This window comes from Meleagris gallopavo, chromosome 2 (genome assembly GCF_000146605.3).
Source record: "Meleagris gallopavo isolate NT-WF06-2002-E0010 breed Aviagen turkey brand Nicholas breeding stock chromosome 2, Turkey_5.1, whole genome shotgun sequence".
Taxonomy (NCBI): Eukaryota; Metazoa; Chordata; class Aves; order Galliformes; family Phasianidae; genus Meleagris; species Meleagris gallopavo.
In genome coordinates this window covers 7,592,627-7,610,236 of record NC_015012.2, presented here as the reverse complement: position 1 = coordinate 7,610,236, position 17,610 = coordinate 7,592,627, and the positions used below count along the sequence as shown (strand labels likewise).

General features: G+C 36.4%; 1 protein-coding gene across 5 annotated transcripts in view; it reads right to left on the bottom strand.

Annotated features, from left to right (window-relative positions):
* Positions 1 to 17,610, bottom strand: part of WDPCP (WD repeat containing planar cell polarity effector) — a 142,703-nt gene that overhangs the window by 53,801 nt on the left and 71,292 nt on the right. For all 5 annotated transcript variants that reach the window (XM_010706458.3, XM_019612552.2, XM_019612554.2 and 2 more), the window contains 4 exons: positions 17,205 to 17,396; positions 7,890 to 8,499; positions 3,625 to 3,813; positions 804 to 927 (listed from right to left, as the gene is read on the bottom strand). In XM_010706458.3, the coding sequence (XP_010704760.1) occupies positions 804 to 927; positions 3,625 to 3,813; positions 7,890 to 8,499; positions 17,205 to 17,396 (1,115 nt within the window). The remainder of the gene's footprint in view (positions 1 to 803; positions 928 to 3,624; positions 3,814 to 7,889; positions 8,500 to 17,204; positions 17,397 to 17,610) is intronic.

Genomic DNA, 17,610 nt, shown 5'->3' with positions numbered 1-17,610 from the left:
TATATGATTTGGCTGGCACACAGAAAAATGAAGCACTGCAAGTCTTCTCATCATGTCCATCTAGACCCCTCCTCAACAAGGCTCTACAAACATTTGGGTTATTATTCAGAACATAATTTCTCTGTATTTTCACTCAATGAATAATTCTCAGAGGGAACGTATCATTTGTATTTGTGGTTGAACACATGAAAATACATGCTGTATATTGACATTTACAGTAGATCAGAATTTATGCTACTGATGTACCAAGGATACAAGGAAAAGTATAGCAATATATCAGGGTAATGCAAATTCTAGCTGAATTTGGTATGATGACTTATCTAATGTTGTATAATTTACTGGCGCAGACTTTTAGATCTTAAACTCAGAATGACTGGAATACAAATTTATATTTGAGACCTCTGAGGTTGACAATGCAAAAATGCAAAGACAAAATATCTTGGATCAGAGATTGCTCATTTGCATCTATTTAAACTTGAAGTTTTCTCCAAGCCTGTAAGTTTTTTCAACAGTTAACCTGCAAGCAGCTGGTGAATCTCTCAGAAGCATGTTATCATTTTTCCATCAAGCTAAAAGGGAAAGTTTGATTCATTTTAAGTGCATTGATGACAGAAGAGCTCTGAATAGCATTTTATCTGCAATACTGTACTCGAAAGGAATGAAGTGCAAGTTAAACAAACAGTAACAACGAATGCATTTTTTTCAGGGGTGGTCCTCTTGGAAAATGTTAACCACATTAAAGTAGGCAGTTATTGAAATATGCAATTAATTTTAAGTTGATAGAAGTTGAAACTGTCATTTACCTGAGCAGGTGGTGGAAGAACCTTCTTGCATATCTGCTGATGGGGTCCCTGTACTCCAGCACAGTTGTATCCAAGAGGGGTCTTGTTGGAGCATAAAAGGTTCCAAGGCTTGCCTCAAGCTGTGCTGTGGAGTTTAAGTAGAGCAGCAATGAAACAAGTGAAATCGTTTCAATTACAACAGGTTGTTCATGTTTGCAGTCAGTCAAATTCTTCAAACACTGCTGAAACACAATGTTGTTGTAGGATAGATGAAATTAAAATATGACAGCTTGTACAAACACAAATGTGCATATTAACTTTCATTTTGAGGCAGAGTTGACAATGACTTTGAGCAACAAAAGCTGTCAGAAAGATGAAAAAGTTTATAACACATCAAGTTCTCACCAGAACCATACAATTAAGAGTGACTCATAAGAAAAATACAGTTTGAACAAGTTTGTCCAGTAGAGATCAACTAAATTATCTCAGATTTTCTATGTCCTCTTAGGCAGACAACAATGAAGTTCAGTTTTTCAGGGATTATTGTTATATCTTAGGTCAGCAGGTGACAGAACCTTTCTTTTGATGGCCTTGAGGTCTAAGGAGCCTCCTTCAACCAACACTTCTTCAAAAACTTTAAATAAAAGGGTCTAAAAACCCTGAGGGTTTGACTCTCCTGCAGTTTGCAGAAGAGTCAACCTCCCTTGTCATCAATAAAATAAAGCCCTTTTGTTACAGAAGTTGCATCTGCTTTACTTTCTGACTGGTATACTCCACAGGTATAGCTCTGAGCCATTTTACTACATGTTTCTAATACAAAATCATAAATAATACAGGAAAATACATAGCATATATTCATGTCCCCTGAATGTGTCCAGTGCTTAATTGGGATGAAATATAATAATTATATTTATGCTATATGACATCTGCTTAATAGTCAACACATAGACTGAGCCTTTATATAAAGAACTGCCTTAATTTCAGCTGGGATCGAATTATCTTAAGTTGATAGAAGTTTGGTAGGGTGCTGTGTTTTTGTTTCTAGAACAAAAACAATTGACTGAAATTCAGAAATAACTGATGGAGGTCTCACTCCTAAGGCACAGGGTTTGCTATGCCAGCATAGGTTCTCCTTTCAAGACGGATACACAAATTGCTACTGCTAGTCAGAATTTTGTGTGGGCTTTAAAAGCAAAATACAACCAACCTATTGTCTCATTAGGTAGACAAAATCTCACTGATTTGTTGTTATTAACATTTGTTTGAAATAGCCATTTCTGTATTCAGTGATAAAGGTTCTTCATTTCCAAGCATAGTTACGTTCTATTTCATTAGGTTTGATTGCACTAAATGTGCTAATAGTACTGTGTTAGAAACACAGGCAAACTGTTAGTAAATTAGGTTTTGTGTTATCTTACTGTCTAGATTTACGATAAGCTGAACTTTAAAGGTATTTTCTTTCAAAGCAGCAGTCAATTTAGATTAAAATTGAATACAGCGGTACCTTTGCAAAACAAGCTATACTTTCTTGCCATTGCTGTTTTCTTGACAGCATGTTTTGTACTTCAGAAATATTCCAACCTACATGGAATATGAGTAACTACCAGCACAGTTATAGATTCATTAGATAGCCCAGCTTGATGTTGAAGGCAGAATAAAGATCTCAAGGATAACTGCCACATCACTATAAATAAAAAGCCTCACTGGGTTTTCGCTAATAAAAAAGAAAACAAATTACTATGCCAAATTTGTTAGATTCACACAGAATAACTCCTGGACTCCAGATAAATAAAATTTCATCTGCTGTAAACAGTGTTAGGGAGCTGCATGGGGGGAAACACACAGACATCTATTTATAATGTGCATATTTTTACAAGAGTTTCAAACCCAGCCTTTTTCATGGGTCCTTTTAAAAGCATGTTTCATTTAGAATTGATATGCTATGTTTGCAATGCAAGGAATTTTTAATCAGATCCCCCAAACGTGACAGCTGATGGTTTGGCAGCAATGTAGGACACTTTGGAGTTTTGCTATCATCAAACACACCAGAACTCTAAGTATTCTTTCCGGGCACAAAAGATGCCTCGTCCCCAGCTGTCTGCCTGCTAGACTGGAGGATAACACCTTTACTAAATCAAGGCACTTCAAATCTTGAAGTCTCTTGAGTTTCAAGATACACAGCAAATCAAGAGGAAGGCACCACACCAGGCTTCAGCAGAGACAAGGCTGAGCCTAAAATTCATCAATTCTTGTGAGAGACCCCCAGCTAGTACTGCAGGGGGGCAGGAGATTACTGCGAGGACAAAAGCTATAATCCTAAAGGAGGCAGCAGAGGACAGTGTATTCAAAGCCTTCGGATCTTGTAGCGAAAAAGTGACCCTTCACAAGCACCTTAACAATTCCACTCAAATCCTGTTAAAGGAGAGTTTCCTTACTTATGTCAGTGCTGTCTCAGTATGAGTACATCACAAACATTTGAAGCCTGTGTTAACTAGCACTGGTCTGTGACCAAATTTGTGTAACACAATAAAGTTACAGCATATATGAGATAGTGCTATACACGTTGGGTCATGCCTATATCACATATATGTTAAAATAACGTGCATTTTATTATCATTCTTGGTAGAAACATTAACTGAAATCAACACATTAATTCAGACTTCATTGAAATAATTTTTCAAAATTATTTCTAAATACAACATTTGATTAGGGAGTACTACGTTCAAATGGCTGACTATTCTCTCTATTGTCTTTTTTATACAGTCAATAAATATAACATCATAATCCTTGTAAGAACTACAGACCCCAAAAAAGCACATTAGAAGCACAGTCAGTCCCTTACCTTCTCTGTCCGGTGTAAGCTTTTGTTTAAGTAGGTGATTGACAATGGCACTCAAGCAGATGTAACACTGATGGCCCATCGTGTTCCAGTTCATGGTGTTCAGGACGTTAATTGCCTCATGTATCTCATCATAACGAATGTATTGGTGGATGATTTCCACAAGGCCCAGCTGCCCTCTTGTTATCACACCTTTTTTAGGAAATATTAAAGCAGAAAATAGTGTTAAGAGAATGTAAAATAGAATATTTTTCAACAGAATTACTGTTGATTAAAATAAAAGTTAATGGGCTTCACTGTTTAATTTCTATGTAATAGAACTCCACGTTATCTTATCATATTAAGATTTAGGGTGCTCTGGACAGGGGACTTAACACATGGACAGTAGAGAGAATGTGGCCAATATCCACCAGTGAAAACATCATGTAATGAAGCTTTGCTAGAGAAGGCTCATTCCCAGATTGTCATTTTGTTACAAATGAAGCCATGCATTTGCTCACCGTAGGAGAAGAAAATGAATGGCACATTCCCCACTCCACAAGAGCATGATTTTACTACAACACTTAGTCTCTGATCAGTGTGAATTAAAACAGATTCTCAGACTTTGACATGTAGGTCTCAGCTCCTGAACAGGGCAGGTGACTAGAAAGACGCAGAAAGTCATGTTCTTAATTGTCTCTGACTAACTAGATGATTACATGCTGTAGGTCTTGCAAGGCATTTTAGTAGTTCTTCCTTCCTTTGGGTCACTATAGGAATGTATTCTTTATCACTAATGCTCCAGATGTCAGGAAAAAAAAACAAAACAGAATAAATGTACTGTTTCCCTCCCTCTAAATAAAGCACGTATTTATTAAAAAAAATCATAATCTACATTCTGATGGTGTTTGTGGAAAATAATGTTAAGGAAAAAATTCTGATGAGAAAATGAATTTCAATACGGATTTTAGAGCCATCTGATGGTTGGGGCAAAAAGGTCTGGTTACAGAGAAACGTAGACATATGTACAGAAAAGAGATCTCACAAAATTTTCATAAAAGTAGTTGTGAACATTGTTCATGATGGAAAATAGGAGTGGAGAAAAAAATGTAGGAAAAAACCCATTTGACTGTCAGACAGTCTGCTAAGAATTTGCAAATACAGACCTGATGTTATGTATCAGGTCATATATATATATATTTGTAATAGATATAAATTTAATTCTACACATATATACATATATATGTTTGTCAATTGTACTTCACTAAATATTTGCTTATATGAAAGACTATGGACATTATACTGTGTAATAGCTGTGTTTAATCTGCGCGCATCTCTGATAGTATCTAGTTGTTACAATAGAATTTATTCTCCTTTAATATTTCTAAAGCATTATACAAGTTGGGAAATCTTCACATAAATCACTACGTGAAGATGAAAATACTGATTTGCAAGCTAATTAAATACAATATTATATTTTAAATATCCACATAGGCCAGCAGTGCTGAACCACTGGCACTGGTACCAGGTCTGGCATCATCCACTGTCTGGGCTGACATCAATGACAAGAAGCTGTAATGTTTTTAGAAATGAATTTGGTATTAGACAACAAAAATACCTGACATTAGTGTTTGAGAGTAAATTTAAAATGAACCCTTTCCTGAAATAAATCATCACAATAGAGGATTCATAGTTCTTGTCCAAGAGCATAATGTGGCAGCTGGAAGTTAAAAATCTATTTTCCAGGAGACCTTTATGAGAAACAACTCAAGTAATATTAATATAATTTATAAATGTTAAAAACAAAGACTGTGGAACTCCATGTATTCAAGAGAAGAGACATTACCTAATGTGCCACACTACATCGTGATTCAGTAAAAATATGCAGCCCAGAATCAATTACATGGCTCACTTCCAACTATATTCTGTGGGAGATCCTTCTATGCTTGAAGAAATTTAAAAAGTGCTATGTATGATGCAATAGCTGTAGGTCCAAAAATGTTGTTTTTTTTTTTTGGAATGGCAATAATAGAGGTGTTTCTAGTGCCAGTAAGAATAGTTCATTCTTAAAAAATTAGTGGATTACTACTACTACTACAGAATAAAACCTTCACAAACTCTGCAGTACTGCCTTGAAAATTTTCTGTATATTAGTTTGTAAATCTATGAACACTAACATATATTAAAAAAAACAAACAACAACAACAGCAACAACAAAAACAAAAAACAAAAAAAACCAATCAACAGCAATTCTACCCGTTGTATGGAAATTCCACCGTAGGTGTGGAAAACTGAGTGGTAAAGCTGAAAACCAGAATGCAACAGAGAACAGCATGTTTTTGCACAGTGGACTGCAGAGGAGAAGGTAGGGAGGGGCAGAGAGAGAGATTTTACAATAATTATAAAGAATGAATTTTAAAACGTGATAACTTTCAACTGTAGAGGTCAACAACTTCCCATTTATTTGGATGCTTGACTTCTCTTGGGTGGTGCGCTTCCGGGCAACCTACTTGGGAAAAAGAGGTGACAGCCAACTCACTGCCTAATTGATTTAGGAACGGTGCCCAGGGAGACAGTCCAATTAAGTTTACAAGCTGGCAATTAGCAGGAAAGGCCTCTAAATCCCTGCACTGAGAGCCTGCTGCCTCCGTAAGAACATAAATGTGCTAAAGATAGCAAGGGGAAAGCTGAGCTTTCTGGAAAGCTGTTGTGAGTAAAACCCCATGAGGGAGGACTATAGAAAAGCAAGGTAGATGTGGGTAGAGTGTCTTCTGCTTGACAGGTAAGAGGTAATTTAGAGGATGTTTTCTTAATGGCCAACATGCACAAAAGCATCAAATAGCTGTTTTAATTAGTGTTCTGGGGGGCTCTGCAACCATTAAACCTGTCACTGAACACAATACAGCTGAATTATCTCGAAATAATTGGTAATTTGTAAACATTTTTAATAGCAATTTTGGATAAAAGCATTAATCTGGATCAGCTCTTTTGAAGGTATATAACTGTAAATCAGTCCAGTGTTTTTCTTGGTGACATTAACTTATCTTTTTGCTGTGGCGTATGTAGTAAAGGTTTGGTAAAGCCAGATTTTCTAATTTTTAGACAGGATTTTTCTCACACAAAAGCACATGCATATCACAAATGAGTTTTAAACTTCACAGTCACCTAGTTTCTTAAAAATGGTTGTCTTCCTAATCACAAAAGATTTATATGAACTATTTACCAAAACAAAACAAAAACACAAAAGAACCCCAAACTAACTCCTTTTAAAGACAGACAAAGGTAATTCTTGTTTCTTGGATAGACAACAGGCAAAGTACTGAAATTTTCCAGGATAAAGTATACTTCAAATGGCTGTCTGCCATGGAGAAACACTGGACTGGTAAACAGAAGATTTAAGCATGATAGGTTTTTTTAGCTCTCACACTGGGTCTGCATCACTGTAACTTGACTGGCCTGAATGGAATGAATGCAGTTCTCACTGATGATGAACCACGGGGGTTATATTCTTAGTTCAGCCACTGACCCCTCATGTAACTCTTAAAAAGCCCTCTGGCTTTCCTTTAGTCTTGTTATTCTGTTTGTAAACTGAAGTTAGTCACAGTTTTACTCTCTTAAAGCCTCTTTACACCTAAAATGAGAAGTGCTAATAAATTCTAAACTGACTGCTATTACTTTTTTCTTTTATTCTCAACTGCTGGTAATTATTAAAGATATTATTATGCTGGATATTATTAAAGATACTAAACTTCTTTGAATGTTATGAAAACCTCCCTTCTTGTGTGAAGTTTTAAAGGGAAAAAGTGTGACTTCATGTCCCAAGGCCAGAAAAAAAGAGAGTACTGAAAAAAAACATACATTGTAATGGAGAAGATAGTTGTATCATACACAAAACTAATCTGTGTTTAGGAAAGAGAATAGCATTACTATCCTATTATGACATGTTATGACATGCTTATTTTGGTATGTTACAGGTATTTATGCAGAATGAATACAATACCTACAATTGTATTCTACAGAGGAAAATAATTTTTTATATGAGAAACTGTTAGGCAGGGAAAATAATAGGATTCTGACTCACATATCAGACACCACAACAAAAGATATTAAATAATAGTGAAACATAACAAACTCCTTGATTTGCATCTTCTAGAGATCATCAGAATTGTGTGTTTTTAAGGTTTTGGTCCCATTTATCCAAAATGCTGTTTTCAAACGACATAAAACTTCTGAGGTACAGATGTCTCCTTGAGAGCCTAAAGGCTCAATAGATGTGCTCAGTAACTTACCAAGTTTAAAGCGAAGTACTCCTAAGGGTCCTTTGTCAAACCTAAGGAACAAAAGATCATGGACACCTATGCCATCAGCGCTGGGAGATGCGGCTTGAGCAGCAGCCCACTGAATCTGGATGAGGCTGCTAGACAAGTCAAAGTGTTTGCTGAATTGCAGAGTTGCCTCAGGTGAATAGTTGTCTGCTAAGAGCTGAATTTTAACTGGGGATAGTGCTGTGTCAAAAATCTGGAGCTCCCCTTGAGAGCTGCCAACCAGGAATATGGCCCCAGAAGGGTGGTAGGTTATTAATGCAGGCAATAGTTTTGCTTGGGCTAACAGAGTCACTTGGTTGTAGGCATCATACAGGATAATTGATGAATCTTCGCAGCCCAGGACTAGTTTGTCTTCTGTAATATTTCTGCAACAGCTGATTGCCCTTGATTGTAGTGGTATTCTAGTGACTGCTGCACACCGAATTTTGTTTCTAACACAGTTGTAGATGCAGCTGTCAGCCATGGGTTCTTTATCTGCAGAGATGGAGTGCTCAACTGTGTGAACCTGGTAAGGCTCCTTAGTGCTAAAGCTAGCATCAAGTGGATCCCATTCTGTACGAACGTAACTCAGAACCTGTAAAAAAGCCAAAATTCTTTGGTAGTTATTAGTAAAAAATTATTTTTATATTTGACAATTTAAAATGAGACAGCTGAAAATACATTTTTTTTCATGACTCAGTAAGTTAAAACAAGTTATTAAATCTATTGTTCAGGCTTTTAAAAGGTTTAGTTATTGCTATAGAGTCTGAGCCATTTCTTTTACTCAGACGATATAATAGGTTAGCAGCATTAAAGATAAAAGAGGGGATCGTCCTAACAGTCCTACTAGAAGAGAGATGAGCTGCTGACATATCAAAGAAAGGCTGATTATTCAGAAAAGTGGAGGGAAAAATCCCAAAATATCTTGAAAAATTTATAGTAGAATACTCTAAGCATCACAGTTAGAGCATTTTTGATCATTTGCTCTTGGCCACGGTAACAGAAAATATTATACTGTAGAGGTGGAAACAATGGCAAGTTTAAACAATGTACACTACCACTGCCAAACATGTAGGTGGTAGATGCTTTTTAGTGACATATAATTAGTTACAGAAGAGAAGAAGTACTCTTTAGAGGTACAAGCAGGTCAAATGAAGTAGAAGAACACAAAGGCAGAGTATGATCCAAAGATAGCAGCTGGCAAAGAGTAAGAATTTCTAGTGTAAACACATGAGAAATACTATGAAATGATGGAGGTAACAGTGGAGTCCAGTGCAGATTCATTAGGTATTGTAGATGACTGTAGAAGGGAAACTGTGGCAGAAGTACTAGTTGTAGTTAAGTTAACATGGTTTATAAAAAGCTATTTGTCTGAAGGAGATAGGAAATAGACTTTGTTAGAAATAGAAAATGTTAAACAGAGCCAAACCATACCCATCGTGTTATTCACAGGATAAAGTTGCTGACCTGACACTAAAATTGCTTCTTTTGAGTCTAGTGGGTATGCAAGTGCCACTTATGAAAAGGGATACCAAAAACAGAGATGGAGAAAACTTGAAACTTCAGAGTGAAAACAGAAACATGCACAGTATACTTAAACAGTTTGAAGTCGATTTCCACAGACCACTAGACTAACTGAACTAACTGAATTTAGCCTTTCAACTTGTAAAGTTAGAGACTAAGAAAGTAAGTTTTTCTTTGGCATACCACCCATTACTTCAGAAACAACAAATGAACTTGGGATGCTGATCAGACCGATTAGGATGTTTACTTATTTTGTGAGCAAAAGGGCTTTTCATTTAAAAGCAAGAAAAGCCACTGTTGTAATTCTGTGGCTGTAAACCAGCTGCCTGTTAATACAGAAGTTCTAGCTAGTGTAAGATAAGGTTAGGGACATACTAAGAACTACTTAATAGGCAAGAAACAGAACATCAGATGTGAAAGCATCTAAAAGAGAAGCCAATGCAACCAACTTGTGAAAAGCAGGTAATCTGATTTCAGTGAAGAGCAGTGATCAAAAAAAAGACAGACCAAAGCAGAAATAAGAGGTTAAATAAGCTATACAGCTTGAAAACCCATTTCTCACCTGCTCCATTTGCTTACCAATGACTTAGCCTCTGCAGCTAGTAATTTAAGTAAGTCCACAAAATGCGCAGTGGCTACTGTTCAGAAGTTTGGTTTTAGAACTGCTTAAAATATGTAGCTTATTAGTATGTTAAATTGCATAGCAAGACAACCTGTAAAGGGGTTATGTGTACAAAGAATTACTGTGACCACAGAGCTCTGTAACCCCAAATAAAGACAAGGTGAATTGTCATTTGCTCTAACTATGCACAGAAACTGAGACAGCTGCCTTTCAAATACGTGAAATAGAAATCTTGCCCAAGCAAATCTTCAAAGCTTCAAAACTTAAGTGAAGTGAGCCTTGAGGCCCCCTGGGACTCTCAATTCTGTCTTCCTGTGGCAGGTTTCAATGCACCACATTATTTACCTACATATTTTGATTCCAAACCAGTGTTCCACTCAGGACATCTCACCAGCTATAAGAAAGTCATAAATATCAACACAATAATTGAGCATGTGAGAGATGAAAGACTGAAAGCAACATTAAACTCTGAATAGAGACTGGACTTGAAAATTAAGACAACAGAGAAGAAAACACAGAAATCATGGATTTTTCAATGCAATAGAAGTGACTGCTGGAAAACAGCAATAGAAACAGTAATAGGAAAAAATAAATGTTGCCATCTAGTCATTTAAAAGTCAGCAACTAAAACAAGTCTAATAACTTTGTTCTGTCATTTGTTAGCGCAAAGGAGGGACAAAACGTTGCTTGGTAATTTGAATTTAAAAGAAAGTAGAATTTTATATCTTGGAAGGTCTAATTTAATTAGCATCAAGACAAGAAGTTTCTTACCTGCTCATAATTTTGAAAGCGTATCCCTGAAATGAAGTTTAGGGTTCGGTTGGTTGCTGTACGTTAAAAAATTATATGCTAGGGAAACATTCCTAAGAGAAGACTATTTGCTACTTTACAAAACATAAGTTTTGACATAATGTTTAAACAAACTTGGCTTAAAGGAAACTTTCTAGAGACTACTGGCTGAAAACAAGAGAAACATCTCTCCTAAGATTGGAACTGATAAACCTTCTCACACACTGGTGGCCTCATTTGCCTCTTGAAGGAAGAGCAGCAAGCCTAAGAGACCTCTTTGTTCTGGTTTCCAATTTTGCTGAACATTTGCTGGCACTCTGAGGGGAGAAAAAGGATATTCTCTTTCATCTGAGAGGGAAGATTTGAGTTTCTCTGTCAGAAATTTAACTTTTATTAATAATTGCTCATGTCACTAACTGAAGAACTAAAGCAGAGGCATGCAACTACAAAACCATGTTAATGAAGCTAAGATAACACTTTTGAAAAAAAGCATTCCTTCCAGGCCTTCCAGTACCTAAGGGGGGGCCTGCAGGAAAGATGGGGAGGGACTCTTTATGTAGCGATGGGACAACGATAATGGATTTAAACTTAAAGAGGTTAAATTTAGATTAGATATAAGGAAGAAATTCTTTACTCAGAGGGTGGTGAGGCCCTGGCACTGCTGCCCAGAGAGCTGTGGGTGCCCCATCCCCAGAGGCATTTAAAGCCAGGTTGGATGAGGCCATGGGCAGCCTGAGCTGGTGGGGGGCAGCCCTGCCCACGGCACAGGCTTTGAACTTGATGCTCTTTAAGGTCCCTTCCAACCCAACGCATCCTACAATTCTATGAATCTAAGCAGTACAAAGACTAGCAATCAAAGCATATTTTTTTCCAAAGAGATGGTACTCCATTACCTGCCTGTTGTTTACCTACGTGGTAAAGTAGTGATGTGCTGGTAAATGTAGTGAGCACAGCGCTCTAGCAGTTCACCTGAAAGAATCCGATGGAATTCCTGACAAGCAGTAGTTCTAAATTCCCTGTAACCCTGAAGGGGAACATCACCATAGCAGCATATCTTCCAGTTAACAAAACCAAAATTTTCATGGGAAAGGTGAAGGCTAAAGCTGTAGGAGTTTCCTCAAGAGCGCGTAGGACAACTGTCAGAACTATGGAGGAGGGGCAGGCTGGTGAATCTAAAAAGATAAAGTCATACTATCACACTGCTATTTAGTCCATAAGTCTTGGACCGATCACTTAACCTTAGATTTCAAAAGAAGCTTTCTGGAAGAATTTTGCATTACTTTCTGTAAAATAAATAAAACGTTGTCTTTTAAAAATCCTTTACAGTTTAGTGACATGTACATTAGAAGCCTAGCAAATGTATTTTAGAAGTATCCACATAATTTGTGTACATTTGCGTTATGAATGCAGTAGTCAAGTACCTCTATTACACATTTCTACAATTTAGTTCCTGCAGTACTGGCCTGTGCCCTGCATCAGCTGATAGCAGTAAGAGAGATACTATGCATGCCAGCTTCTCAAATCCTAACTCAGAAATCATATCAATCCAAGTAAAGGAATCTGACAGTCCTGATAACTATGGGATCTGAATCGTACTAGCTAACATACCTTCTTCCTTTTAATGTTTGTAAGAAATAATAGCACTAGCTTGTGTAAGTGGTATCACTCTCCTCAATGCAAATCGTTGAACACTTAAAATTGAAGCATTCTGCTTAGAAGACTGGGAAAGAATAAAGCCCACATACCAAAACAAATACAAGTTTTAAACAGTAGTACTTAAGTAGAAAATTGGCTTACCAAGCAGATTAAAAAGAAAAAAAAAGAAAAAGAAAACAAAAGAAACAGAAGTAAGCTTACTCTGACTGGACTGTGCGTCTGATGGATGAGACAAATGTTTCATATATTTTATGGATGTTAAAGAAATGCTTGCTAAATTTCACAGTGAAGCTCCAAATAACAACAAACACTTTAATTAGAAATGTAAAGTGGGAAATGTAATGCAATGTAAAATAGCTTTAAACACAGCACTGTGAAAGAGGAAAAAAACAAACAAACCCAACACCTTATATTTAAACTCTTCTACAATAAAAATACAAGGCTCCTATCCAGCTTTTTATTTGGCTGCAATTGATTTCCAGTCCCAAGTACAATCTTACTATTTAGATCTTCAGCCAACATTTATTCTTATTTTCTTTCAAAACTTATCATCATAACATTTATCCTGCATTATTCATCAAACTTTTATCCAAACATGACATTAAGGATTTTACAGTCCTTGTTCCATGTGTGTGAGAGGTATTTGACTATTCAGTCACACAATGCAGATGCTTTTCTGACTGCTACAGTACAGCTCACTCATGTAAGATCTGATGTGTTTATTTTACAAGTTTGTTGCACCATGTAAAAGAATAACTAATTAAATGTTGTGTCTTGGGTGAAAAGATAATGTTCACTCTCAGGAGAATCACTGTTTCCACAAGACTGAAGTATAATTTCAGCCATTTGTATTAGCAGTAAAAGGAGTGAAAATAAACACAGTAAAGACAAATGTGAAGTACTACAGTAACCAAGCCTCAGCATCATCACCTATTAATTTTTACTGTTTTTGTTAATGTTTGCTATTCAAGTTGATTTTAACATGACTGTCTATCAAAGCATTTAATCCAAGGATGATTTCAGATATGATCCTATTTATTCAAAGTAAATTGAATTCTGCTTTCAAAAATTTCTTGCATTATCTACACAGTCAGACAACTTAAATAGCATCCCTGATCACTGGTACTTTAACAAAAAGAAATAAGCAATCAATTAAATACATAAATTGAGGAACCAATGGGTTTACCATAGGAAACCAAGACACACATAAAAGCAGCCAAAAGTTCAACAGACACTGCTGCAGCAGCGTGAGTGCATGCACATCAACATACATCATACGCCAGGGCTGTCATACATTAAACAGAAAAGCACTTTCATTTCTTCAGGGGAGGATTCCTAATTGAATCCTACTGCATGCAACACAGCAACTGATGATTTCAGAAAACTGCTGATTTCAGAAAAAAAGAAAAAAAAAGACAAAAAACACCAAAGAAAGTCAGAGAAATCAAGACTTGCAAGGAAAAAGTTGTCCCCATTTTTAAAAGGATAACGTCTACCTTTAGAATTAATAGTAGCTATTTTATTAATATAATTAATATAATTGTGCTATATGGCCTTATATTAAGACATAAGCACAATTCCAGTCACATATCTAGTGTATTTAAAATGTGAAACGGATTTTCTTCTTTAAGTTGAAGTGTTGCTGAGGTACACAATAGCCGCCCAAACACTGTATGTGAACGTGAGTCACCTCGGTGCATAATGTGTAGTTAGTTACAGGATATTAGCATGACAAGGGATTGGGCTGTCTTGTCCCAGGGCTATTCCTGTCCTCATCCTAATAAGTAGTCTTCTGGTGGGCAGCAAATACTACTGAGAACATTTTTCCAGGGAGGAAGCAGTATGATTTAGATTTGCTCTGCAACAACAGTAAGTGCCAGATCTGTTTGTGTTTTTCGTAGGTCAGCACAAACATGCTGCAGAAAGGCTGTGGGCAGCGCTCAGGCATTTTCTCAGGCTCGGTTTATTTTTCATAAACTCAATATGAAAAAGAGCTATTCATTTGTAGACCAGATATCCTCCTTTTTTCTTAATTCTAGATGATAATGATGTCTTACCAAAGTGATACCATTATTTTCACATAAAATGTTAGTGGCATTAATTTAACACTTTCCTTTTTGATTATTTCTCCAAACTGTCTAAGTTCATTCTTCTTACTATTCTTCTGTATACAGTAATCATTCACTCGTTAAAAAAATCATTGTATTGGTCAAAATATGATAAATATGGATTTACTTTTGTATATAACAATGTCATGTCACATTTTTCTTCCAGGACTATACCTGAAGAATACCACAAATGGTAAAGCGGTAGGAGCAAAGACATGCAGGTTTACAGAAGCACTGTGCCAGCAACTGTTTAGAAGCTGTCTAAAAATGCTAACTATGTTTGTACTCAGTTTAAGCTATCCTGTGATCCTCAAAAGCTGCAAGTGTAAAGTTAAAGTGGCCCTCTTATACACTGGGGGAGAAACATGCACTTAAGTTAACTGCAGATTGGGAATTGATGTTAGTTCTAGAGCTGCTGGGCTATGACATCCCCTGTCTGGGAAGGGGAATTTAACTACCAACCTTAAGAATTGCTAGAGAAATAAGGAAGAAAAACACAAACAGTACTGTAGGTTACCTGTCACGGATACACAGGAAAAACACCCAGGAGATAAATACACAGAATAGACTACAACCAGCAAAAATAATAATTATCTATATATTTATATATCTACACATTTTCCAAAACGGTGACACAATGCTTAGTATTTTAATGACAAATAAAGAAAAAGAAATGCCAGGTGAGGAGCTTAGAATTAAAACAGGCAAGTGGAAGCAAAGGATGAAAAGAGACTGAATAGTTAAATTTGGTAGTTCTGCTTTTTAAAATAATTTCCGTATATTTCTATTACAATACAGGCTAAATTAAAAGGATTATGAGTTTAGGCCTAAAGGCTCAGTGAATGCTTATTATCACTATTGTGTTAAGCACCAGTGATGTGCTTGGGACTATACTAGACAGCTTCAGCCCCGAGCAATTTAAAGTCTAAACCAAAAAAGGATAAAACAAGGTGCGCCGAAAGATGCAGAGCAATGCTGTAATTTGGAAATCTCCCTATAACATACACAACAAAAAGGAGAAAGCTTTTAACTAAAGGGGTAGCTTCTGTGAATTTCATAGAAGGAATGAGCCCCTAAAAAACATCTCAGAAAATAGAGACGGCAAACTGAAATTGGGGAGCATCCTGGAAGAACATGCAGAGACGTGGAAAGGAAATGAATGGCATGGGAATGTTACTGTCAGAACCGGGACTCACAGATGTTACGGTAAGAAATTAGATGTGAGCTGTGAATAGGATGACGTTTCATAACATGAAACTCGCACAGGAGAGCACGCTGCAAAAACTTAAGAGAAGAGATGTCCCTTTTAAGTACCAGAATCATTTTCACATGTGATTGGTCATAGCAGCAGTGGAAACGGAGAACTGCAGGTGTGTGTCTGGAGGAGGAGAGAGATGAGTCAAAGATGACCACTAGTGGGGAAAGGCCAATTGAAAAGAAGAATAGAAGGTGGAACTGGAGGTAATTTAAACTTAAATTCTGCAGTGATTAATGACAGAGATAAGAAAGAAAAACTGTCTCAACTACGTTTTCTCTTTTGCTTTCAATATATAGAAAATCCCAAGGGAAAAAACTCACTGAAATTAATATTATTTACCAAAGAGATAATTCTAAGATGTGTTAACATGTACATCTTCCCAAATTAAAGAGAACTGAATGTTGTTTACAGGAGCAGCTTATTTGAAGTGTTACTTTTGGTTTTTCCCTACAGGGAAACAGCGTATAATAGCTACCACAGAACAGCTATCCCACAGCTGGCCCTGAAGTTTGTGCTCTTCTCCCACAGTCAGTGCCTTTTTAGCCCACAACACAAGTGGCTTAAACTAAACTGAAAATAAAACGGTCTATAACATCTATGTAAGAAGTTAGTCCAGAACAGCTTAACTATTTTAAATTCAAGCTATAGCTCTTTTCAAAATATGCTCAGATAGCTTCATTTAAAAGTTTTTATCAAACATAAAAAACTGGATTCAAATATTCTAAAGTACACGAAATAAAAATTAAATAGATGAAACACCTAAGAATGTAAGATAAACAAGAGTCAAGTGGAGAATCAGACTGTAAACCTATTCTAGCTTGTAGCTTACAATTCTACCTGTAGACAGGGAATTTTGATTTTTTCTTTGAGAAAATAGTCCCTGATTTGATCAGTAGTCATCACAACAATTTAAGCAGCATCTGCTTCTAGTTAAAAGCTTACAATACAATGCTTAAAGTGGATTAAGAAATGTCTATTTGTTAACACTGCAGAAAAAGTAAAATAATTGCATTGGAGAAGCATGCAACAGCTACAGTTTCCAAAACAGGTTAAAGAAGTTTTAGTGGTGACAGCCTCAAAGCTCTTCCATTTAAAAGACCTAATTTAATTGTTATATTTCCTAGATTACCAGTTTTGATGCGAAAATACTAAACATACTAAATAATGTGTTTTTTTCTCACTAAATAATTAATACTTGTTTTCAAGATGAGGATAGGTCATTTTTCTCCCTTACATTTTAAACATATCTGTTTCCTTTTATCTACCTGAAAACGCATTTAATCTGAGTACTTATTTCTTTAGCAAGTCTAAAAATCACGTAACAAGAGAGTTCAGAACTTTACCTCCAGTTTGCCATGTGCACAGCCTAACAGCAATAGGTTGGCTCTGTCCCTTTCAGAGGAAATAGGAGACCAAGGCCATGCTCCATCACTAGCTGCTGACCACCAGCAAATGGCCATATCTTGCATACAGTTTATTGCCAGGTGACGTTTCATCCTCCTACCTTCTAGTCCAGGTATATCAATGTAAGAAATCTGATGGAAGAAAAAATGCAGAAAATATTTAAGGTAATAAAATAGCACCATGGAGCAATTGAGAGCATTTACTTTGCATTTGTGAAAGACAATCCGTATATACACAGAGGACTGTGCACATATATCTCCATATAGGCTGTCTGTAAATGTGAAAAATATCTCCTCAGACAGAATGAGACATGCTCACACTTTCATCTACGGGGAGGGGATTGGG